Raw genomic sequence first — 26,486 nt, 5'->3', positions numbered from 1 at the left:
AATTTACGTTTTCCTCTTCTTTTTCTCCAGTTGTTTGGGGGAATATGTATTTGCCCACTGTTACATCACAACATCTTTTCACTCGAAAACACCTTTTCACTGAACGCTGCGTCACATGCGTAACATTTACCAGAAACTCCCGGAAGAGGGTCCGCCTCAGGTGAGCTGCCGCTTATGTCCCCAACCAGGAACTAGAGGAAGAAATGGATGCGACGACTCCCGAGTTTCACTTTCACCGGCTCCTGCTCCCTTCGTGACTCTAAACTCGGATCTCACCGGACCAGGACACACTGTGAGTTGCCGCGCGCGCGCGCGCGCACGCACACATATACACACACACACGCACACACAGGCTCTGTATAGCTTCACTGTTGAGAACCTATTCATCTGTTCAACCCGTTGTCGCCCACAGTGCTTTACCGGGCTGCGCCGTGCAATATGCCGTGTTTATTTAATGTTTAAAATGGGGGGGGGGGGGGGTTGTGCTGCACATCGTATTGTTTTTTTCTACCAAGGAGTACTGACACGTGGTGATCGATAAAGGATTTCCACTCCGAAACGTGTTAAAGAAATGAATGGTCTATGTTTGTGTTTAACGTTATACTGCAGGCTTGGCATCACTGCTCCGAAGTCTGGATTTGATGAATAATGACTGTTTAGACAAATCCGGTCGGGGCTAAACCGATTTCCGCTAACGCTGTTCTCATGCTGCGCTGTGATCGCAGCCAAGTTTGGCACGGCAGGTCGCGTTTCATCGCCATTCTTTCATGTCTGTTCATTCATCAGCTTTTCATCATTTTAACTTTTGAATCCCTAAAGACGTTTAATAGAAGTCCAGTATACTAAGCCGTGGATGCCTTTTTAGTGTGTTGCAATAACTGCAACCTCTCTCTCTCTACCACCCTTCTGCTCTATCTAACGTGCATGGTACACACGTCAGTATGTGATTCAACATCCTGATACACACGGAGTCGCCAGAGTGCTTCTGAGTGCTTCGGAGTGCTTCTGAAGAACGTACGGTTAATTAACTTGTAAGTGCTGGTTTCCTTGTCATCTGCCTTCCTCTGAACAGGAGAGAGCTTGTTAGCAGTTTCCCTGCTAAGACATGTTTTTGAGTTTTGCAATTACCCCCCCCCCTTGCCTAATATCTACCAGTTAAATAATGAAGGCGTCGTTTGTTGTACCTCGGTCTCTGTCTCAGATGTGATGCTCATGGGAAGGTGGCTGTATAACTACTGTGGTAATGTCCACAACACTCAGCAAATAAGGGAGGTCACACACACAGTAGAGGGTCTATTTCTAGGACAGTATGCGTCTTAGAAATGAGATCCAAAGTTTAAAAAAAAAGTTGGTGTTTAAATGAACAGTTGAGCAGTCTTTCTGAGAAAATACTAGCCTAAAATAGCTCAAACCTGACTTGCGTCCACCTGTGCTGTCTCAGTCAAACATCTATCCGATGTGTGCGTGTGTGTGCTTACTGAAACCACTGTGTTAGATCAATATGGCAACCAGCAGGTAACCTGCATTCAGGGAGAGGTCATGAAACACAAGTCCTGGGGCGGTTTCATTTTTGGCAGTTTAATTTTTGCCTGGCATGACTAAGAACGCTGTCAGAATCATATCTGCCTGACAGTTACTGGGAGAGCTGAAACAATCTGGTCAGAGGTGAGGTTTTTTCCACTTCAGGGATGTTAAAGAATATGTTTTTAGGATGTGCTTTTGCTGTGAATAAGGGGGGGGGGGGACTCAAAAGATAGGTTTACAAACAAAAAACTTTCTGAACTGCAGCGTGACTCGTCTAGCTCTCCTCCGGGTGTTATAAACACACACTAAAACTTCAATGCTTTCTGACTCTAATTAAAGGGTCTGCATTATAGGTACTTGGGGTGTGCAGAATTAGCAACAGCTGGGCATTAGGCTATAGTTGGTGTAAGTGTTATGTGGAAACATTACAGGAAATGTGTTGCCAGCGAGGGCAAAACTTCTTCACAAAGCTTACACAGCAACTACCACTGACTTTCTGACCAAGTCTGTCCATGTGACCAGATTTATTATGGTTTTATTATCTGTATGTTGAATTTTGAGGTTTCTATGTGCTGTACTGTTTACCGAGTGTTGAAATGAACATGCCACATTCTGAGGCAAATGTTGAGTGATGTGTCGGTTGTAGGCAGCCTGTCTTGTGGTTGGTTAGTGGTCATAAAGAGAACAGATATAGCAGAGAAGTCACATTGCAGCGGGGAAATTATGACTCAGGCAACCAGGTGATAAGGAAGTCTACTTTTATAGATGTATAGGCTATAATTATTGGATGGGGAGGGGGAGGGGTGTCCCCTGTTTCTGTCAGTCAGACTTATGGACCTCCCTTTGTATAATTGTAAACGCCCACTGATGTAACATTTCAGAGTTACCTTCATGACTCTTGTAATTCTTGGGCCATATAAATAACACTCAAGTGTTTCAACACTGTCATCTCTTCCCCTTTCGCAGTTAACTTCCAAACCTAGCGACCCAAGGAGCAGGCTCATTTTGCCATCCTCTGCTATGGCAAGCCAGGACTCCACAAACCCTTCCTATGCTCTGTTTGACCTCTTTGTCCAAGCCCAGACCTGTAAGGATGTACGGCAACACTTTTCTGAGCTCTGCAAGCATCTACAAGTCAACCCTAAAGACTTCAGGAGCTTTTACACCAAGCTGAAAGAAAGGCTCAACTACTGGAAGGCCAAAGCCCTGTGGACAAAGCTAGATAAGAGGGCATCACACCCAGATTACCAACAAGGAAAAGCCTGTGCCAAAAACAAGGTATTGTAAACTGCTTATCCATAAAAGAGATTAACATGAAGTATGGGAATATATAGATAACTGTAGACATAGCTACATATACTATGTATGTGCGTAGTAATATTTAAGGAAGATAAAGGATTTTGACTTTGCATTAATGCCATTTACTATTGTACTGACGAGCATATTGGAGATGGTTTTTTGTGCAGTCAAATGTATAATCCTTAACTTTTGGTATGACATGCTGGATGCCTGCCGCACAATGACTGCTGGAATAGGCTCCAGCATCCCCGCGACCCTGAGAGCAGGATAAGCGGTGAAGATAATGGATGGATGGATGCTGGTTGTTAATTGCTAATTGTTCTCCCTCTCTCTCCTGCTCAGTGTCTTGTGTTGGGAGCTGGGCCATGTGGACTGAGGACGGCTATAGAACTGGCCCTGCTGGGGGCTCAGGTGGTGGTGTTGGAGAAGAGGGAGACTTTCTCTAGGAACAATGTCCTCCACCTGTGGCCCTACACCATATATGACCTTCGTGGGCTCGGTGCCAAGAAGTTTTATGGGAAATTCTGCACTGGGGCTCTGGATCACATCAGTGAGTGATTAGGATTGGATTAATGATTTATCACCAGCAGGTCGCTTAGGTCTTCTGATCAGGACTTACTGGTTGTCACGCGTTCTCGTTTGAAAACAAAAAGTGATCGTGCTTTTGAAGTTGTGGCTCCAACACTGGAATACTATCTTTAGGTATACAATCTGCAGTCTCTGTTGATGCCTTTAAAAAGCAGCTTAAGGCCCATTTATTAAAACTGCCTTGCCTTGTGCTGTGTAGCGTTTGTAATTTTGTGTGTTTTTAAGGTTTTTTTCCCCCGTTGTACTGTTTTATGGTCTTATTTTTATCAATTGTACTCTTGTGAAGCACTCTGTGACCTTGCTCTGTGGAAGGTGCTATACTAAATAACTTTGCTTACTTACTAAGTAGCAATTTTGCATTCCTACTTTGCATTCACTGTTCATATTGCAAGCCGGATTTTCTGGTGCAGCATGCTTTCTGTGGTTGCACATTCATGCTAATTACTTCTTTTTTTTAATATGGGAAGTCTTTAATTAGCTTGTTGTTCGCTTGAATGACTAAGTATCTGGCATTTGGTTATCTCACGTGCACACTCATCAGACCTATGACACACTTACTCATCGAACTTGTTATGTACATTTTTGTCTCCAGGCATCCGTCAGCTGCAGCTGATCCTATTAAAAGTGTCTCTTCTTCTCGGGGTGGAGGTGCACACTGGAGTGGAGTTCCACGGCTTGATTGAGCCCTCAGGAGACAAAGGTTCTCACTTTCTTTTTTTTGTAACCCCTCCCATGTGGGCGGGGCCTGAGTTCTTCTAATGAATACTGAGCGCTATTACCTGAAGTGATAAACTATGTAAATTTGACGCTTAGTGCCTCCATCAACTAGAGGAAGTGGTTAGAATAACTTCCTTATGTACCTTTAATATACCATGTGTACTTTTAATATACCATGTGTACCTTTAATGTAATTATATTTTAGGATCTTATCTATTTAATTAAGGACACAACACTTTTGCTTTAAATACAAATACCAATGGCGAATATTTATTAACCACACAAAGGTTAATAAAGAGAGTGTATTTGTATTAATTAGTGAATGAACATAATAATGGAAAGATCACAATAATTTACAATATACAAAATCCAATTAAACAAATAGGCTACAAGCCTATTCCAATTCTAATCAATAATCAAAGTAATTCCCAAAATCAAGTCAACTCAATGTACAATCAATATGTACATGTATCACAAATAAAAGAAAATGGCCGGCCCATTCACGCACACACTCACACACTGTAACAGTCCGTCACCGCGGTTACCGTTGCAGGCCTGTTGTTGTTGAAAGTGAACGCTGGCCTAAAAACTGTCTGGGCCACTTCGCTTGTTTACTGACCGACCAAGCATAAATAAAAGCACGTGCAGACTTGGGATGGGTACCGGTACTCACGGAACCCGGGCCTGTTTTCCTGCTAGTCAGTACCAACCCTGTCACTTATTTAGTATCTAAATTTGAAACACCATAAATCTTTATAGTTGCACCTGCTTTTTTTTATTTTAATGAGTCAACGGTGGTCGCCTCACAGCAAGAATGTCCTGGGTTTGAACCCCGGGGTTGTCCAATGTTGGGGGTCATCCCAGGTCATCCTCTGTGTGGAGTTTGCATGTTCTCCCTGTGTCTGTGTGGATTTCCTCCGGGTGCTCCTGTTTCCTCCCACAGTCCAAAGACGTGTAGGTCAGGTGAATCGGCCATACTAAATTGTCCCTAGGTGTGAATGTGTTGGCTCCTGTGATGGACTGGTGGCCTGTCCAGGGTGTCTCCCTGCCTGCAACCCAATGACTGCTGGGATAGGCTCCAGCATCCCGCGACCTGAATTCGGATAAGCGGCTTGGATAATGGATGGATCAATGGCATGTTGAGCAGTATAATTGTCTCATGTTTGTCAAGGCTCAGGCCCTTTTAAAGTTTTACATTTAACGTTTTATCTGTTGATGCTCACCTTTGTCAGGCTGGATGGCCAAGCTGCACCCTGGCTGTCATCCTGCTGCCACCTTCCAATTTGATGTCTTCATCTCTGCTGGAGGAGGGGGGTTTCTCCCTGAAGGTGAGAAGTAACCACACACACAAGCACATGAGTTATCATGAATCAAATGTTTTTTATGCCTTTGTGTAAAGTACTTTGAATTGCCCTTGTGTATGAAATGTGTTATATCTATATCTATCTATCTATCTATCTATCTATCTATCTATCTATCTATATATAAAACTTTGTTTAAAGAAAAATTCAACTGTAGGGAAAGTGCTCAACAAATAAGAATTTACTTGACTCACTGGATATATATATATATATATATATATATATATATATATATATATATATATATATATATACACTACCGTTCAAAAGTTTGGGATCACCCAAACAATTTTGTGTTTTCCATGAAAAGTCACACTTATTCACCACCATATGTTGTGAAATGAATAGAAAATAGAGTCAAGACATTGACAAGGTTAGAAATAATGATTTGTATTTGAAATAAGATTTTTTTTACATCAAACTTTGCTTTCGTCAAAGAATCCTCCATTTGCAGCAATTACAGCATTGCAGACCTTTGGCATTCTAGCTGTTAATTTGTTGAGGTAATCTGGAGAAATTGCACCCCACGCTTCCAGAAGCAGCTCCCACAAGTTGGATTGGTTGGATGGGCACTTCTTTGAGCAGATTGAGTTTCTGGAGCATCACATTTGTGGGGTCAATTAAACGCTCAAAATGGCCAGAAAAAGAGAACTTTCATCTGAAACTCGACAGTCTATTCTTGTTCTTAGAAATGAAGGCTATTCCATGCGAGAAATTGCTAAGAAATTGAAGATTTCCTACACCGGTGTGTACTACTCCCTTCAGAGGACAGCACAAACAGGCTCTAACCAGAGTAGAAAAAGAAGTGGGAGGCCGCGTTGCACAACTGAGCAAGAAGATAAGTACATTAGAGTCTCTAGTTTGAGAAACAGACGCCTCACAGGTCCCCAACTGGCATCTTCATTAAATAGTACCTGCAAAACACCAGTGTCAACATCTACAGTGAAGAGGCGGCTGCGGGATTCTGGGCTTCAGGGCAGAGTGGCAAAGAAAAAGCCATATCTGAGACTGACCAATAAAAGAAAAAGATTAAGATGGGCAAAAGAACACAGACATTGGACAGAGGAAGACTGGAAAAAAGTGTTGTGGACGGATGAATCCAAGTTTGAGGTGTTTGGATCACAAAGAAGAACGTTTGTGAGACGCAGAACAAATGAAAAGATGCTGGAAGAATGCCTGACGCCATCTGTTAAGCATGGTGGAGGTAATGTGATGGTCTGGGGTTGCTTTGGTGCTGGTAAGGTGGGAGATTTGTACAGGGTAAAAGGGATTCTGAATAAGGAAGGCTATCACTCCATTTTGCAACGCCATGCCATACCCAGTGGACAGCGCTTGATTGGAGCCAATTTCATCCTACAACAGGACAATGACCCTAAACACACCTCCAAATTGTGCAAGAACTATTTAGAGCAGAAGCAGGCAGCTGGTATTCTATCGGTAATGGAGTGGCCAGCGCAGTCACCAGATCTGAACCCCATTGAGCTGTTGTGGGAGCAGCTTGACCGTATGGTACGCAAGAAGTGCCCATCCAACCAATCCAACTTGTGGGAGCTGCTTCTGGAAGCGTGGGGTGCAATTTCTCCAGATTACCTCAACAAATTAACAGCTAGAATGCCAAAGGTCTGCAATGCTGTAATTGCTGCAAATGGAGGATTCTTTGACGAAAGCAAAGTTTGATGTAAAAAAAATCTTATTTCAAATACAAATCATTATTTCTAACCTTGTCAATGTCTTGACTCTATTTTCTATTCATTTCACAACATATGGTGGTGAATAAGTGTGACTTTTCATGGAAAACACAAAATTGTTTGGGTGATCCCAAACTTTTGAACGGTAGTGTATATATATGTGTGTGTGTGTGTGTGTGTGTGTGTGTGTGTGTATGTATTTATATGTGTGTATATACACACACACACATATATATATATAGTATATATATATATATATATATGAGACAATTGACGGCTGATGATTGCTTATGGCATGAAACAGGCTTGTACTGTCTCATAAAGAATTTGCTTGACTCACTGGATTATTTTGCTCCTTAGTTGTTGAGCACTTTCCCTACCATTGAATGTTTCTTTTTATCCATCCATCCATTTCCAAACCGCTTATCCTGCTCTCAAGGTCGCGGGGTTTGCTGGAGCCTCTCCCAGCAGTCATTGGGCAGCAGGTGGGGAGACACCCTGGACAGGCTGCCAGGCCATCACGGCACACACACACACACACACACACACACACACACACACACATATATATATATATATATATATATATATATATATATATATATATACTGCCTTGTCTTGCCTTGCACTTATTGTAAAATTAATGAATATAAGGACGCATAAAGATGCAACTGGAAACTTTCCAAGACCTGTATTTCTTCTTCCCATGTCCATATTCAAAGATGTGTTGTGTACTGACCCAGCTGTCTTTGTTTTCTGACTGTTTCAGGCTTCAGGCATAAGGAGTTGAGGGGAAAGCTGGCTATCGGCATCACAGCAAACTTTGTCAACAGAAACACAGCTGCTGAGGCCCAGGTCCCAGAAATCAGTGGCGTAGCCCGTATCTACAACCAGAAGTTCTTTCAAGACCTGCTTATTGAGAGAGGTAGGGTTCCACATTAGAATCAGGGCAATGTTCAATTGAGGACAAAAACAGGATACAGTGACTTGAAGTGCAATGAAATGGCAGAATTGCTTCATATGTTGTCTCTGTTAGAAGTCATAGTGATAACATGAAAAAACAGTCGTGTCAAACTGGCCTCATTTTGCATTGTCACACACAAAGGAAGGGCATAATATTGTTTGAGGGAAAGCCACTGAAGCAGAATATTTTTAATGGGAGCATGATGTTTTTGTTTGCTTTTTTACTGTGTTTTAGTTGTGCCTCACTGAACACGAGCTTCAAGGCATGAAATGAATGTTCGCATTCTCAGGCAGAGAATTGTAACAAGTGAGAATAGGGCAATAAAACTGCTTTAAAAGCATGATGAGTAAATGTATTTGAATCCTCATTTCCATCTTTCATTGATGTGAATTACAACACATCTAAGCAAGCTAGACAAACAAATTCAAATAGAAAGGTAGCAGATACAAGGCACATTTCTTGACATCCGCCATTTTCGAATGCCCCCCAGTAGATTTTGTTCTCTGCAATCGCTGCCTGCATCATTTGTGGGGGACTGCTAGTGTGAGTTAAGAGTTTTGGGGAGTGAGTTGTCAGACAACAGCAATACTGACTGTGGTTTTGAGTGCAGAAATTTTCAGGGAGTGAGTTGTAGAAATAAATTGTTGGCTATATTTCAATCAATACCACTCAGCAAGCTCTGGTGATATTTGCTAGTCATGTTTTGCTTCAGGAAAGCTGAAATTACACACGGCATCTTTTTGATTTTGTTTCAGTTCTTTATGGTAAGCTTCCTGTGACATTTCCCCTGCACTGATTTCCATTCTTCTCCCTGGTCTTCCTCTAAATTCATTTTAACTCCTCCCTTCAAGTCACCTACCCTCCACAAACACATCTCAAAAATAAAATCAAACAAGGAATAAAACGAATTTATACATCAAGTAAAAAAAGAAAAGATTATATCGCCACTCTTCCAAATTTCTGACCCCATGGCCATTACACTCTCCATTTCCCATTGCAGGTATTGATCTGGAGAATATTGTCTACTATAAAGATGACACCCACTACTTCGTCATGACTGCAAAGAAGAAGAGCCTGCTGAAGAGAGGGGTCATTAAGCAGGTTAGGGTAACATATCTATAGGGAAGAAAGTATTTGGTATTGTTTCTCACCCTTCTCCTTATCTGTGCCCTGGCCCCCAGCCTAACTGGGGTCTTTAAGCAGCAGCAAAGGTACACAAAGTCATCAGATAAAGTAAAATAAAAGAACTTCCTTCCACCCCCTGTATGTTTTTACAGGACTATAGTGACGCGGAAGACCTGCTTGCTCCTGCAAATGTGGACCAGGATGCTTTGCACCAGTATGCCTTCGATGCGGCTGACTTCTCCACAGGCTACAAACTGCCTGACCTTGAATTTTCTCGAAACCATGCGGGAAAGCCAGATGTGGCCATGTTCGACTTCACCTGCATGCACCGTGCTGAGAATGCCTCACTGGTAAAGGAGAGGAAAGGCAAGAAGCTATTGATTGGCCTTGTTGGAGACTGCCTTGTGGAGGTAGGCTGAAACCCATTTTGTGTGTCTCAGTGATCCAGTTCATTTTTCCCTTTGTTCAGACCTGCTCTATACAAAAAAAAATGATTGATATATTCACTGTCTAGAACTGTGGCCAGCTCTTTTATGAATTTTGCAAGAAAATTGGACGGGTGCCTTTTACCCCTGCAGAAATTGTATTCAGTAATGCTTAGTATTTAGAATGGCATCCAATCATCTTGCCAAGTTGTAAAAATAGTTTTAGTGTGCCTACATTCTTACTCTTGTCTTTGTCTACAGCCTTTCTGGCCTCTAGGGACAGGTATAGCCCGTGGTTTCCTGGCTGCTTTTGACACTGCATGGATGGTGAGGAGTTGGGGCATTGGAGTCGCACCTCTCAAAGTCGTAGCTGAACGGTGAGCCAACCTTAACTAGATACACACTGATGAGCCAAAACATTATTACCACCTGCCTAATATGCTGCTGGTCCTCCAAGTACCGTCAAAACAGTGCCGACCCGCTGAGGCATGAACCCCTGAAGGTGCCCTATAGTATCTGGCACCAAAACATTAGCAGCAGATCCTTCAAGTCTTGTAAGTTGCAAGGTGGAGCCGCCACAGATCAGATTTGTCAGTCCAGCGCATCCCACAGATGCTCAATCATATTGAGATCTGGAGAATATGAAAGCCAGGGCAACACCTTGAACACTTCATGTCTCAGACAAACATGTAATTTTCTCAGGTATTCTGCAGGGTTCCATTCTTGGTCCTTTATTGTTCTGCCTGTACATGCTGCCGCTTGGGGAAATTATCTGTGATCATGGAGTGAATTTCCATTTTTATGCTGATGATACTCAGTTATATTTATCTGTAGCGCCAGATGACCCCAATGCTCTCAATCCCTTGATGAATTGTCTGTCTAGTATTAAACAATGGATGAGTGAAAACTTTCCCAAATTGAACGAAGACATGACAGAAATTCTCATTATAGGCACTAATGCACAGAGAGAAATTATATCAAGTAGAATGGGAAGTCTGGCTGTACAGAATAAGACTGTAGTAAAAAACCTGGGTGACATCATTGACTCTGAGTTGGATTTTAAATCACATATCAACAATGTTACAAAGGGTGCCTTTTTTCACCTAAAAATATTGCTAGAATTAGACCCTACCTCTCCCTGGAAGACGCCAAAAAGGTGACACATGCTTTTATCTCTTCGCGTCTAGGCTATTGCAATGCGCTTACTGGTTTACCCAAAAAAAAAGTATCGATAGGCTGCAACTAGTACAGAATGCGGCAGCAAGGGTCGTAACAAAAACCAGGATGAGAGCTCATATTACTCCAGTTTTAGCATCTTTACACTGGCCTCCTGTAGCATTGAAGATTGATTTTTAAAATTATTTTACTTGTGTTTAAAGCTCTACATGGTTTAGCACCGTCATACCCATCTGACTGCTTATCTGATTATGTTCCGAGCCGCTCTCTTAGATCCTCTGGTGCTGGCCTGCTCAATGTCCCTAGAATGAACTACAAAAAGTATGGCGAAGCAGCATTTTGTTTTTATGCACCGACAGCTTGGAATAGACTCCCCCAACAAATAAGAGAAGCAGCGTCCATAGATAGTTTTAAGAATCAGCTCAAGACCCATTTTTATGTTCTTGCTTTTAATTAATTCCACTTTATATTTCTTTTATTCTTATTTTTTATCTTGTAGTGTGGTTTTATTTCTTGCCTTGCTTTATGTTTTTTGCCTAGGTTTGTGTTTTATTACTTTTAACTTATTTTATCTGTATTGTTGTTGAGTTTTAATGTTTCCCTTGTTTTTAATGTAAAGCACTTTGAGCTGCATTTTATGTATGAAAGGTGCTATACAAATAAAGTTTATTATTATCATTATTATTATTATTATTATTATTCATGTTCCTCGAATCATTACCAAATAATGTATGCAGTGTGGTGGGACACATTATCCCGCTGAAAAAGGCCACTGCCATCAAGGTATATCAATGCCATGAAGGGGTGTACCTGGTCTGCAACAATATTTAGGTAGGTGGCACAATTACTGGCACATGTCAAGTTGATGTCCACATGAATGGCCGGACCCAGGATGTCCCAGGAGAACATTGCCCAGAGCACCACACTCCCTCCACCGGCTTGTCGTCTTCCCAAAGTGCATCCTGGTGCTATCACTTCCTCGAGTAAATGGTGCACATGTACATGGCCATCCACTCGATCTAAGGGGGTACTCACACTAGGCATGGTTGCCTTGAACCCTGCCGGAGCACGATTGTTGCCACTCCCCAGCTTTTCCTGCACTCACATTGTGCTTAGCTTTCTGTGCCTGAGCATGCTTACATCATCATGATGTGACTTTTTGTGTTGACAAGAAATGCTCTCGCATAGCACCTTGTGGCTTATTTGGAGTCATTTTGGGTGTGGTGACACACAACCCTCTCACATGCCTTAAAGATGTATCAATTATGCAACACAGCGATTTCCAGTAAATAATGCTGAAAGCATAAGTTTTTTTTTTTGTTTTTTTTTAATGGGACAATTGCATAATTGATGTCATAGTGTTCCGTGCTCGGACACGGGTAGTGATCACACTAGATGCGTACCATGCCCAAATCCAACTGAACCGTGCCCAAGCCCAGCTCTTCAAGCAGACCAGGGCATGATACACTGAACCATACCTGAGCACTGTACAGAGCAATCACACTAGTCAAACAAACTAGACTTTGGAGGTCAAATGTGCTCGGGTACAGTACACATCGCCTAGTGTGAGTTCACTCTAAAAGAAAACGGGAGTCATTGGACCAGGTGATCTTCTTCCACTGCCCCAAGGTCCAGTTCCAACACTCGCGTGCCCATTGTAGGCACTTTTGACAGTGGACAGGCATCATCATGGGCACTCTGACCGGTCTGCGACTACAAAGCCCCATACGCAGCGGGGTGTGATGCACTGTGTTGTGACACATTCCTCCTGTAACCATCCTTAAGTTTTTCTGTGACTTGTGCCACAGAAGACCTCCTGTTGATTCGAAACAGACAGGATAGCCTTTGTTGCCCTCGCGCATCAATGAGCCTCGGATGCCCAGCATCCAGTCACCAGTGTGTGGTTTGTCCCTCCTTGGACCACTGTCGGTAGGTACTCACCACTGCTGACCGGGAGCACCCCACAAGCCTTGCCATTTCAGAGATGCTCTGACCCAGTCATCTGACCATAACAATTTGGCCCTTGTCAAAGTCGCTCAGGTCTCTACTCCTGCCTGTTTCTCCTGCCTTCAACACGTTGACTAGGAGAACTGATTGGTCACTTGCCATCTAATCTACCCAGACCTTGACATGTGCCCTTGTTTGGAGATGATCAGCATTATTTGGTTCACTTATGAGTGGTCATAATGTTTTGGCTCATCCGTGTAGATCATAATTTGCTGTGATGCTTGTTTTTAAACTGCCACTAAACAAAGGAGTGTTATTAATTGGATCACTGTACAGCATTGGTACTCAACCGTATGCCATGGAGAGACATTTTTTAGTAGGTTTTCTTTACAATCCAACATTATAACAGTGGATTTCACAAATAAGTCCTCCCTGGTCTGGCTGATGGTATGTTAATCAGTGAAATCAGCTGGTGTAGTGCTGGGTTTCAATGAAAGCCTACTTACATACGGCTCCCCATGGCACACAGTCGACTATCACTGTTGTACAGTATATTGGTATAGTTCTTTCTAGTTTCTATCTGCCTCACCACTGAAACACAATGGAAATGCAAAACATGTCCTTCACTTTACTGGATATAGTGAAAACCTGTTAAAAATAATTATTATAAAATAATACTATAAAATAATGCAGTGACCATGACATTGGAGTTTGTTCACCAATTAATGATGCAAATTTAAAAGACTTATGGGGGTGGTCAGTCTAATTCAGGGTTTCAAACATATTTTGACCAGTTATGCCTATGTCTGATCAAGTGGTTATTTAGGATGAAGTTAAAATTGCAAATTGTGTTCAGACTTAGCTGTATTAATGTCAGTTTCATTTTGAAAACGTATTACTGTTTGTTCACCTAAGACAATGTTTGTCTCTAAAATACTCGGGCAAAATACAGAAAATTTAGTTGGCTAAAAGTCAGGTAAAGAGGTGTCTAATCGGCCTTGGATTATGATACACCTACACAGCGTTAATGATAAACATGAATGTCTGAAGTTGTTTTCCCCCTCCCTTCAGTGAACTCCATGCTCTCTCACAGTGGGCCTTTTATAACAGCTTTCTTTCCCTAATGAACACAGAGAGTGCATCTACCAGCTCCTGTCCCAGACAACCCCAGAAAATACCGGCAAAAACTACACTGGCTACAGCATTGATCCCTCAACGCGCTACCAAAACATAAACCTTTCCTCAATACAGGCAAACCAGGTCAGGACTGTTTTTAATCCCTTTTATTTTCTCAATTCATGATGTTAAGATTAGAATCAGAATCATACTAAACTGGAAGGAATCTGTTGTCTGCCGTTTGATTTTCTCGACATCCGATCGACTTCACACTCCGTTCATCCAATCGATTTAACACTTAAGAGTGCAGTTTCGAGTGTGGAGTCCCATGGACGTGTGCTTGTCGAGAAATCAGACGGACGGACAGCTAGTTTCTTCCGGTGGCGACCGGATGAACAGCGCCACTCTGCCATTGCAACCCACATTGTGGTCAGAAGGGGGATTACACCCAAGCGGGCACTGCACTAGTTTTAACGCCTGGGACTCCATCCATCCATCCATCCATCCATCCATCAATCAATCAGTCACCGCTTATCCTGCTCTCAGGTCGCGGGGATGCTGACTTGGTCGTTCAAAAATCTACTACTACTACTGCACACTGAAATATAGTAGACATAGACCTGCAAAACTAACACACTGTAAAGTAAATATATTGTGGTTACATATTGGCTCAGATGGAAGAAAACAAAATCATTTTTTTCTGAACAAAACATTAAACCCATCTCTTTTGTTGCTACATAGCTCTTGGTCAATATTTGTTGCACTAAAATTTTAATACGGAAAGCGCTATGTAAAGCGTATTGAGTTGAAACATAGGACGGGGATTCGATTTCTACACTTGGAGAATGATTATTGACTGTTGAGCTTTTGAGAGGCATCACAAATTACTTTATTGATTGCACTGCAATAAATCAAGGCTTTTGTGTTTTACTGACAAAGCCTGCTGTGTTTTCACATCTGGTTAACTACTTGAGTTATGTTCCAGTAAATAATATGTCTGTAGTTTCTTTATTCATTAATTTATCTATTATCCTATTTGTTTTTGTTTTTTCACAGGTGAAGTACCTATACGATGTTGTTGATTTTGATAAGTCCAGTCAACCCAGCCAAAAGCAGAAAGGAAAGTGGCCTCATTTGCGTCAAGGTCAGCTGTCCTTCCATTTATGGTCAATTAGGTCGTCACTGGTTAGGCTGTTATTTCACTGCACATTTTACTGTGATGCCTCACTCCTATAAACATCCTGCAGCATTCAGACAGAAAAATAATTTAAATCAAGCTGATGAGGCACAAAGCAAAAATGATCTGATAACTATTATGATGCTACAAAAAGGCTTACATAAAATCTGACATGGTCCATGTTTTCTTTCACAGCTTCAACCAGTAGTTTTGATGAGTTGTTAAGATGGAGCCAGAAGCATACTGCAGGCTATGGGGGAGTGAATGTAAAAGATCTCACCCAGTCCTGGAGGTCCGGGCTTGCACTGTGTGCCCTTATCCACCACTTCAGACCTCAGCTCATGTGAGTCAGTCCCTCAGCTAGAGCTCAGCTTGACTTCAGTCTGCTGTAAACAAAACCACTAATGAAGCATCAACAGCAGCTGAAACATGATGCAGAATAAACTTTTATTGGTTGTTTTGACCCAGTTTTAACAGCCATCCACATCAGATGTTAATTAGCAGTAAAGACACCACGAGTTTCTAAACATGCATTAATGTGCACCTCGTCAAGCACTTATAACAATGCAAAAAAAAGTTTTATTTTGCTGTAAAAGGGATGGAAGTCCACATTCAAATAAATCATTTTTTCAGAGAATGGACTCTTCATTAGTAACCATTAATTTCTCATTTTATAGAGTTCATTTTTCTTGGAAGAAAACCTTTTTTGCTCTTATTTTATTCAGTCTACACACTTACTATTTGCCATTGTAGACTGTGTGCAGTTTTTATTCCTCATATGGTTGGTTTTTGCAGCGTAAAAAGCCCCCTCGTCCCATTTTGTACACTGAAGGTGACTCCTTACTATCTCTTCCCAAATACAGAGACATGTCCTCCTTGGATGAGTCTGATTCCATTCACAACAACCAAGTGGCCTTCAGTATCCTGGAGAGGGAGCTAGGCATCTCACCGGTCATGTCTGCTAGTGATATGGCCAACAGTCCTCAGATAGATCAGCTATCAATGGTCCTCTACCTCACCCAGGTCAAGGATACCTTCTCCACACCTACAAAAGATAAATCCAACGGTAATGTATTATTGCACATCAACTCAGGTGATCGATAACGATTTGAAAGTTTCATTAAAAAATCTACCTACTATGTAAAAATGTCCCCAAAAATGTGGTTATAATGTTTCGAGAAAGAAGTTAAATATTGACGTCTGTAGGTTGTTTGGACACTGTACAGCAATTAACATTACTTATGGCTTGAAGGACCATACTACTGGTATTTTGTATGTTTTAGCCCATTTACTATAAATTGAATACATTTTAAATTACCTTTCCAAAGCATACTGGGGTTGGATTGCTTTGAATGCGTTTTTCCGACCTTCCAGACAGCTGTTAGTTTTCACTGATTTCAGTACAGTATGAAAATCCGCTTGTAGAGACTTGACACTTGCTTGAGATAGGTAATCCACTACGATTAAAATTTAGTCGCCTTGATTTTTTTTATTTGTCGAAGTTGGTTTATCGTTGCGGGATAACGCTGATATTCATGTACTGAAAGTAAGCTGATATTCATGTACTGCAATGAATGGATACCAATGGCTGCCTGGAAAGTTGGGAAAAACTCGTTAAAAAAAATCTAAAACACTATGGAACGCTTTGGAAAATGGTCCTGGAGTAATTTGGAAATAATTTGTTGTAAACGGGCTCAAACTTTCAAAAACAAATGTCAGCCGTGTTTGTCGTCCCTAAAAATGCGCCCGTCGAAAATCGTTAACATATGGTTGTGCTGAACACCCACAAAGCGCCACCCCGCGGTCATCTCTAGACGGCGTCGCTAAGGGGCGACCGCCATCCCAGATTATTTGTTACTCGACTTTAACCAACGCCAAACCTATCTACCTAAAACCTAAATAGAGCCAAGGTGGTCGACAAGACTTGTAGGTGTCCGTCCGCCATGTACGCCGACAAACTCTTTTAGCCTGTTCGGATTTGTTCCCCCAGTGTTTGCAGTGTTTTGTGTAGTTAAAAGTTTAACCATAGTCACAAATTTCGACCGTCAAAGATTTCGTTACGACACCGTTCTGGTTGGTTTTTAAAAAGCCGTTCTGTCGCCGCCGTCTCTTTAAGAGCCATTACCCAGAATTCCGTGGGTGCGACTGGCTTTCGCTGTGCTCATAGCCAGCCGCTATTGGTTGTGCAGCTCTACTGCACCGAGCCGGGCGGTGGATGTAGAGCAGATGGCAGCGGAGGGGACATGGCTTACCGGAGCCTTGCTTAATAGGGATCTTCTGTTCTTGTCCTGAGGGAGGATTTCTAGTTCTCGCTGGGCTTTTCTTTTACAGGTATTTCTGCAGCGTTTGTGTTCAAATTCCGCGTTTGTTTATTTCAGTGCTAATGGGAGTGTTGCATTTGGAGTTTATGTGCAAGCTGAGGTGGGTGTGACATAGGTTCTCCTTGTCAGTGATGCTGCGCCTCCGTTACGAATCGGCTGACGGATGCGCAGGCAGCAGAGATCTGTCAGTCTCCTGTAACATCATCCCAGTGGTTTAAAAAATAGCGGTATAGGTCAAGCACTGGAGTTTTTCTTATCGATATTTGCAAGTTGAATTGTATTACAGCCGCTAAGAATCTGGAATGGATGTAAAGCAAGGAAGATTGTTAATATCTCTGACAGGGTTGACAGCCAATAGGGATATGCTTTGACTGTTTAAAAAAACGAATAAATGTAATAGAATTAAATAACCTAGATCACCCTGTTGTGTGTATGCAACACTACAGGGAGAATGAAGTGTCATTATGTTAGCATGTGTAGTTGTGTCAGAGGGAAACTGAAGTGTGTGTGTGTGTGTGTGTGTGTGTGTGTGTGTGTGTGTGTGTGTGTGTGTGTGTGTGTGTGTGTGTGTGTGTGTTTATGTTTGTGTTTGTGCGTGCGTGCGTGTGTTGCAGAACCTGGAGGCCTTCTTGTATCATCAAAGCCCCTGACTCTTCCTGGGATGCAGTCAGCTGTCTTCTTCCTGAACAAGCTCAAGCACAACTCTCTGCAGAGACGTAAGGTGAGCCCACCATGACAAGAGTCCACTGTTGTCACAACAATGGGAAGATATGATAACTATATTTTCAGATGCATTTGGCTTGTTGGCTGGAGTTGAGATTAGTCTCTATTTCCTCATGTTTGTATTAAAGCCCTTTCTTTTTCTGATGGCTTCAGTGGCATAACCTTTATCATTTTAAGAGGTAGGTTCCAGTTGTGTTATGATACAACATTTTAATGTCTATGACTATCACGTTATTAGTCACAAGCAGGTCACTTGAAAGTGTTTTTTTTATTATTATTATTTACAGGACAAGCTGGCTGCTGAGAAACAATCAAAAGAAGGGAAAATGAATACAGGCAATCGGGACAGCGTGAGCTTTGTTTGACTAATTCTAATTCACTTAATCATCCCTTGGAAGTACTTCACTGTGACGCCAACAAATGTCCTTATATTGCATTAAAAATCAGGAATATTGCAGCAGATGTTCTCTTTATTAAATATTAAACGAACAAAATGTTTCTGTATCATTGTCAGAAATAGTTTCATTTGCCTTTCTCTCCTTTTCTGTCAGCCGGCAGCCGACCTTGTATCCGCAGATATGAACCCTACATCTTCTCATGAGGTTGAACGTGACCCTAGTGAAAACACATTGTCGGGGTGTAGTGAGGAGTGTTATTTCTGTGGCCAGAAGGTCTATGTGCTGGAGCGCATCAGCACCGAGGGCAAGTTCTTCCATCGCAGCTGCTTCACCTGCTATCAATGTGGACTCACACTCAGACTTGGAGGATATACCTACGACCAGACCACAGGTACATCCAATACCACGTGTGCTCTTTTTATGTTAGAACATGGGATGCTTTCCATTGGCTTACTGTTACATATCGTATTAAAGCACAAGTAGATAGTCAACTTACGTAACACTAGAATTTGGGGCGTTCTAGAAATATAGGAAATGTTAAGTATTCTCTATAGACAAGATCTCAGGTCCTTTGGTGCATACAGACATTTATTGACGATGATGAAATTATTTAGTTATTATATTAGTTCGTATCAATCAATCAATCAGTCAATCAATCACCCCACTGGGGACAATTAAAGTTATTTTCAACATGCTCAGAAAATTCAGTTTCCTCCATTTTTAAACAGCCTAGATTAGTTGTACCTATGTTTCGGTTTTTAACAGCTGTTGAACCTGTGATGATACATATTCTTTGAAGACAGTGCACGCTTTTCCTGGGATAAATAGAGCACCTTTTTTATCTATCAGGGCTATTAATAATTTGCAGTCAGACACTTTTTAAAACTTTAAGTCTGAGAGCAAAAAAATAAAGCACTAAAGAAAAAAGTAAAGGGTTTTCCTTTCTTTAGTATTACGACAATAGCCCATATCAGATCGTCAGCTCCGTGTTTTAGTTCTCTATGATGTCCCCCTCAGGGAGGTTCTACTGTGAGCTGCACTCTGAAGATCTGGAACTGGATAATATGACTCAAACATCCCTCCATAAGGTAGGTTACTTTACAGATGTAAACTGATTTTTCTGGTGCATACTATGGACAACTAAAGGCTCAATGTCAGTTGACAGTAGAACACTGTTGTCAATATGCCCTAATATGCAATCATCTATTGCATAATGTAAAATATTTCTAGTACCAGGTCTAGTGTTTTCAGCCTGCAAAGCTGACTCGTCCATTGGGGATTCAGCTCAACTACTTAGAATTCTGAATTAATTGCTTATGAAGTGTGGAGACAAGTTCATATCAAACAAGGATTTGCACCCTGATGCTATGCCCCTTTTTGTTAATAGCCTTTGAAAAGAGGTGGTTATTATTCGACTTTTTTTTTTTATTTCTTAGGATAGCACAGGAAATCACAAAGAGATGCATGAAGAGAATGGTGTATCCAGTAATGATCACACAAGTTCTCCTTCCGATGAGGAATATGAGCACACTCTGGACTCCGCTTCCTCTAGACACATACAGCCGCATCAACTGAAAGGAGAAGAGGACCAACACAGAATTGAATCTGAAGATGAGTACCATGAGCCCCAGCCTCCAAAAGCCCTCTCAGAAACTGCATCTGAAAGTGGGGCTGTATCATCCATTGAAGAAGAAAAGGGAGAAGTGCCCCACCCTATCCCAAAGCCCCGTCTCTCACGGCAGACCTCACCCTGCCCTCAGCCCTCTCCTCCCATACCCAAACCTCGCACAGTCCTTGTTCACCCCTCCCCTACTGAAAAGTGTTCATCCCCAACTGACAACCAGCAGAAAGGGACATCCAGGGCCGCACCAAACTCCCGCCCCAAACAATCCCTGCGGAAGCTCCAACTCACCGACGAAGAAAAAAGCCAGCTGGTTAACCTTCAGAGCCTCAGCATAGATTCTGACTCGGAGACCCCTGGCGGATCCTCCTCCTGCTCGTCATCCTCGGCCACAGCAGGTGGGCCCAGTCCTCCTAAACCTGCGGGCCTGGATGGACAGGAAGAGGAGGGATACTGGAGTGGCAGTACAGCTGGACATATTCGAGAGAAGAGGAACCGCCGCTGCTTCAGAAGGAAAGAAGAGCCTGGAGGACAGGTCAGGGTTCGATCCAAGTTTTCCCCCTGGAACCTGTCTTCCCCAAGACTCGCCAGAGACCCCTGTCTCAGTGTCCTCAGCCATCCGGGCAGAGTGGGTAAGCAAAGACCACATTTCTTCCTTTTTCTGGAGACCTAGATAAAAATATAGAGACCTACAATGAGAAAATGAAGATGTTTTGTTAGTGTTGATGGCTGTGTGTGGACACAGTATATTATATTATATCAGTATATTGTAAAACACTCTGTGTCTTGTTTTGTTCATCATGCTGTTCTGTCACCATAGAAACAACATTCAGGCATGGTCACTGCACATCAGAAGACGGCATTGAAGGGGACGATGACGACGAAGACGATGATGAAATGTTTGGAAGGGATGACATTGATTTATTTGACGAGAAGGTAAGGAGAGGGTTATAATTGGCTTGGTCATTCTATATAATAGATGATGCTGTCTTATTTGTTTAACTAAAACACTCAACTCAAACTTCTAGTTCCAAACGGTGCCCTCTGACCCCATGGAGGCTCAGAAGTTGGAGCTGATGAAGATGAGGACACTTGAGCGAAAAGCCAAGATGAGCGAAATACAGCGCTTCCATAAAGCCCAAGTAATTTTCTTTCTTTTGTGTTACAACTCTCATCCAGGTGCTGGTTATCAGCCTCTAATTCAACCAAAATCTCTGTCCTTTGTATCATAAATGCGATGAGGCTTAAGCAGCCAGCGTCAAGTCAAATCAATTTTATTTGTATAGCCCATTATCGCAAATTACAATTTGCCTCAGTGGGATTTACAGCAACACAACATCCTGTCCTTAGACCCTCACATCGGATAAGAAACAACTCCCTAAAAAAAATTCTTTAACAGGGAGGAAGAATAGGAAGAAACCTCAGGGAGAGCAACAGAGGAGGGATCTCTCTTCCAAGATGGACAGACTTTCAATGGCTGTTGTGTGTGCACAATTTATGTGTACACACAATAATGTCAGTTTGGTGCTCTTGGGTAAATCACAAAAGTGATGTAAAGTTACCTGCACATTTGTCCCCTGTTATCAAGTTGGCTCTGCAGCTGAATAATCGACGTATTTGTTGAACAGCTTGATAGTGACACTTAATTACTAATACTTTTTTATTATGGTCTTTAGTCAATCCAGAGGCGACTGGAGGAGATTGAGGTGACCTTCAAGGAATTGGAGGAAAATGGCGTAGTGCTGGAGAAAGCCCTTAGAGGCGAAGCAGGTAAGAGTCCAATGTCTAACAGTAGGGCAATGAAACATCATCAATACTTAAAGCTGCAATTCTGAAGATTATAGTGATACTGGTAATTCAATCGGTGTTTGACCACTCCAAATCCAGAGGTCCATTTTAAATTAAATAAAGTCACCAGTGCTGTTTGTCAACACCTTTCCCCCGCCAGACAAAACAACATGGGTGAGCCTTAGTTTTAGCAGTTGATGTTACTGTATTTTGTTGGTGAAGGTCGTCCAACCAGCTTAGGCTCCCATACCTGCTTGTTAGTCATTTCTTCTCCAAACTCACTGCCGTCTGCCTAATTCTTCTACATTTGGCTGCTATGGTAAAGCCGTGAAAGGCTTTGTCATCTCATCTCATCTCATCATCAGCTGCTTCTCTGGAGTCGAGTCGCGTGAAAAGTGCAAAGCTTTTTGCCAAATAATTTTTCCGAGGAAATTAAGTCCTACTGGACATGGATTAGCTACATATTTGTTTAGAATACGCCAGTGATAGAAGGTATAAAAGGGCATTTGTTTGCAAGTAAATGTTCAGGATTGAAGTTTCAGTAACTTAAAATTACATCATTTAAACTGGCTGAATCACTTCACAAAAGGCTTAATACATATTGATCCGGTATTGAAAATGTGTGTGCGTGTGTGTGTGTGTGTGTGTGTGTGTGTGTGTGCGTGTGCGTGTGCGTGCGTGCGTGCGTGCGCGCGCAGGGGTTGCCAATTGAATGCACCAGGAATGGATCATTCTGTAGAGCTCCCTTTACTCTTAACTGTATGCTGATCTTAGGGGTCTTTGGGTTTCTTTGGAAATGTGTATAATGGCTCATATAGCAGTTTTATCACATATCTTGCTCTCAAAACACTACATCTCTAGAGGGTCTACCTCCTCTCAGCTCTCTTTTTCCCTCCCCTGCTGCACACACACACAGTTCAGTTGCTCTGTGCTTGTCCACCACCAGGCAGTGAGGGCTCTCCTGAGATGATAGAGCAGTGGATCCAACTTGTCCACAAGAAGAATGCATTACTGTCTGAGGAGTCAGACCTCATGGTGGCGTAAGTATACACTTGCACACACACACAAAATAGATGGGTGTGTGGTCATGCTTTGAGCACAACAGTTTTTGTACAGGGTGAAAATGACAAAGTAGTCAGTGGATCAGAAAACGGCAGACCTCCCACTCATAACACTTTGATTACTGTTCCTCTCACCATGGTAGCAAGTAATCCTATTTACATTCCGACTCGCATATGGGCTATGTTGCCTTCTGGTTACCTGTTGCTACAGTTCAGTTTCAGGATTGTTATTGCAAAAGTAAATGGGTTTCTTGTCAATTAGAAATTTACGGAGATTGAAACGGTTTCTCTTGAGGTTGAGTCATTTTCTGCTGATGTTTCTTAAACCTCTCAGGTCTCGCCAGCTAGAGCTCGAAGACAAACAGAGCATGTTGGAGCTGGAGCTCAGGAAATACATGGAACTGGATGGTGTGTACACTGATTCATGATTTGTGTGTGTGTGTGTGTTTGTACGTGCGTGTGCGCACTTGTAAGTGCATATAGAGATAATTACATCATGTTGTCCATATCCCTCTGTGTTGAGATTGCTTAGGGCTGAGCCGAATGACTCTGAGCCCCCAAACCTTTTTTATTTTTGGATTGGGTTTCAGGTCCTAAATACATACTTATCTAGTTCATTTGTTCCCTTCAAAAAAAACAGTCAGTGGTAAGTGATACAATTGCACTTTTTCCCATTAAAATGTAATACTTTATTTGAAAGAACTGAAAAAAAATTACCTAATTACATTGTTTCATGCTTCATTTGCAAATTACTAAAAGTGAATATGAACTCCACCCACCCAACTGCCCCAACACACATACACACTTGATGTACGTCAGTATTGTTTGGCAGAACCTTGAGCAAAATGGCCAAAAAAAAAAAGGCTTTCTGGCCATCCCTAACATTGTAGGATACATGTTTGTAATCTTGGCCATTTAAACAGTTCATTGGTGGGTGGGTGTTTGTGTGGGCAAGAGACAGATGCAATGTTTGTATAATGAAATATTTCACATAATATTCTATTTAATTAGAGATATGTGAGATATTGGGAAATTTATATCTCACATATAATATTTGTATCATAATATGTGTCAGACTCTGAGAAGACAGCTGAGCAGCAAGTGGAGGAGGAGAGGGTCCTCCAGCAGATGATCGAGGTGGTGGACATGAGGGATTCTCTGGTGGCCTTCCTGGAAGAGAAGAGGCTGAAGGAGATGAGTGAGGAGCAGGAAGCCTTCTCCATCAAGGAGGCTAAAAGACACTCCAAGGTGGGAGCGCAGGTTCACTGGGCATAAGGCGTTACCACACTCGTACACAGATGGACATAAGGGAATGATACCATGCTCGTACCATGCATTTGTGGAACTTGCTGCTTTCAGACTTAAGACCTAATACTTTTGCAAAGCCAAAGATGATGATACAGTATTGCCAATGGTATCCCTCCACCAGTGATACACAAGCACATGGGATTAAAAATCTCAGCCAGTGACTGAATGAGCATCTGTTGGCCTCCCCCCTAGTGGGAGACATAAGCCTGGAGATATACAACTTGGAGTGGATCTATCTGAGAGCTGTCGCGGGGCTTCAGCCACAGCCTGCAGATTAGAAGAAAAAAAGGACCTCTGCTGTAAGCTGCACATCTAAACCCCATGGCAATTCTGGCTACTCATCACCTAGCCCCACTTCTATCTCGTATTCATATGAGGTACATATGACACAAGTATAAAGGTGGGGATGTAGATTTAAGACAAAAAAACAGCAGAACTCGTACATAGAAACTGCATAGGCTGGCTGCAAAGTCTCCTTTCTGTAATGAAGTGAAAGAATGGGTGGTGTTTATTGTTTTTTTTTGTTTTTTTTTTGGTTTTTTTTTAATTGCTTCATGTCGATCTACCAGTGTCAGCATGAGTTAAGTGATTCTTCACACTCAAACAACGTGTACATATCACCATTCTGCGTTTGTGTACAAAATAAGTTCTATAAATTAGATGGTGATTTGAAAATATAGCAGAATTGACTTAAAATATATGAAATATGAGTAAAATTCAGCTATTTTTTTTTCTAACATTATCTTAGGACTTCCAGTTGTTCACTATGTGTATTTTTGTTTATTTTGATTGGGTATTTGATAGCTGATCTCAGGGGTAGACCGTTCCGTCCTCCAGGATTAGTTTTGGGTTTATCACAGATGGCCTTCAAACAGTAGGTTGCTCTATAGGTAGGCGTGGTACGGGAGCACAAGGTTTTATAAGGTGGCTGGGTAATTTTTTAAAGGAAAGTCATTGCTTATTCTTTGCACATTTGCCACTTCTAGTGTTGGTGGAATTTACCGGGTTCAAGATGAGGAGTGCTAGTTTGTGGCACGAGAGAATGGGCCTTATACATTGCTCAGCAATTCACAATATATCAAATAAAGATCATGCACTTTGATGTTTTTGTGTTTTGATATGAAAATGCATTGAGGTTTTTGGTGGCGTAACCAATTTGTGGGCTTTGAGTCTTCCTTTCTAGTCAATTTTACCTTGTAATTTAAAGCTTTTTTTTCCCCACTTCGCATTCCGATTTGACTTTCATCATTCTCATTTGATTTGCCACAACCTTGAACAAAGTTATATAATTGTGCAATTCCCCTTATTGACCCCTAGGGTTCACTCATCCCTTTACAGTCAAACCGGACAGACCCAATGACTGTTATGCAGTAGTAAAACCACATCCTTGAAAGAATTTTAAAACAGTCTGTATTAATGTGTGTGTGCACAAGTCAGTGGACAAGTAATTCAGGAATAAATGCAGATAATGCGTCCTCCTAAATAGGTTTAAAGATCTGTGTGCTGCAGAACAATGCTTGTGATTTGTTTTCAAACCAAAGTCTTCATTATCTGTACTCAAAATAGTAGCGACTGCCTATATATTACCATAAGTCATCACTAGCCTTGCGGAATCAAATACAGTGTAGAATAAGTGAAAATAATGAATTTGCACACACAAGGCATATTAGAGGAGCGCTGAGAATAGATCTCAACTAGAGTACTAGTATATTGTAGTATGTAAGAAAGACATGTCTGTTCTGTTCCAACCAGGCTAGAGCTAAGCAAAAGAAATACACAACTGCAGAATGTGACGCAGTACAAATATTCTTGTCAGGTCCCATAAGTCGGATATCTTGGGATTCAGTCTTGAAATGGGCATTTACCACCGACAGGATGAACCCTTAAATTATGGCAGGAAGCGAGGAGAGAAAAGCGGGTCATAAATGCAGCTGAGCAGTCTCTGTGACTGTAGTTTTGACAGTTTACTGTTTGTTTGTTCCCCCCCCCCCCCTCATAAGAGCTTTATACAAGGCTTGCAGACGTTCATTTGCAGAGGCTGAGTGGACGAGAGGTCGGCCAAAACACCAACCAGAATGGTCACAGGCCAAGCGAAGGTGAGTTTTCTACTAAGCTGATGTTGTGTCATCTCCTGGCAGCTTTGGCCCTCACGTAACGTT

At 42.0% G+C, this 26,486-nt stretch overlaps 1 protein-coding gene across 1 annotated transcript; it reads left to right on the top strand.

Moving 5' to 3' along the window:
* The first annotated feature begins 191 nt into the window (after positions 1-191).
* On the top strand, positions 192-25,429 carry mical1 (microtubule associated monooxygenase, calponin and LIM domain containing 1). The gene is made up of 24 exons (XM_056274744.1): positions 192-292; positions 2,491-2,802; positions 3,166-3,373; positions 4,004-4,111; positions 5,361-5,456; positions 7,947-8,102; positions 9,142-9,242; positions 9,419-9,676; positions 9,953-10,068; positions 13,948-14,074; positions 14,987-15,074; positions 15,303-15,450; positions 15,971-16,173; positions 18,043-18,149; positions 18,439-18,501; positions 18,703-18,940; positions 19,567-19,637; positions 19,986-20,802; positions 20,991-21,106; positions 21,199-21,312; positions 21,847-21,940; positions 22,905-22,998; positions 23,354-23,427; positions 24,095-25,429. The coding sequence occupies exons 2-24, from the start codon at positions 2,545-2,547 to the stop codon at positions 24,292-24,294; spliced, it is 3,855 nt and encodes a 1,284-aa protein (XP_056130719.1). The 5' UTR covers positions 192-292; positions 2,491-2,544; the 3' UTR covers positions 24,295-25,429.
* Positions 25,430-26,486: the final 1,057 nt, after the last annotated feature.

The sequence above is a fragment of the Lampris incognitus genome, chromosome 2, assembly GCF_029633865.1.
Source record: "Lampris incognitus isolate fLamInc1 chromosome 2, fLamInc1.hap2, whole genome shotgun sequence".
In the NCBI taxonomy this organism is placed as follows: Eukaryota; Metazoa; Chordata; class Actinopteri; order Lampriformes; family Lampridae; genus Lampris; species Lampris incognitus.
The sequence above is the reverse complement of the archived record's forward strand: the minus strand, read 5'-3'. Positions and strand labels throughout refer to the sequence as shown.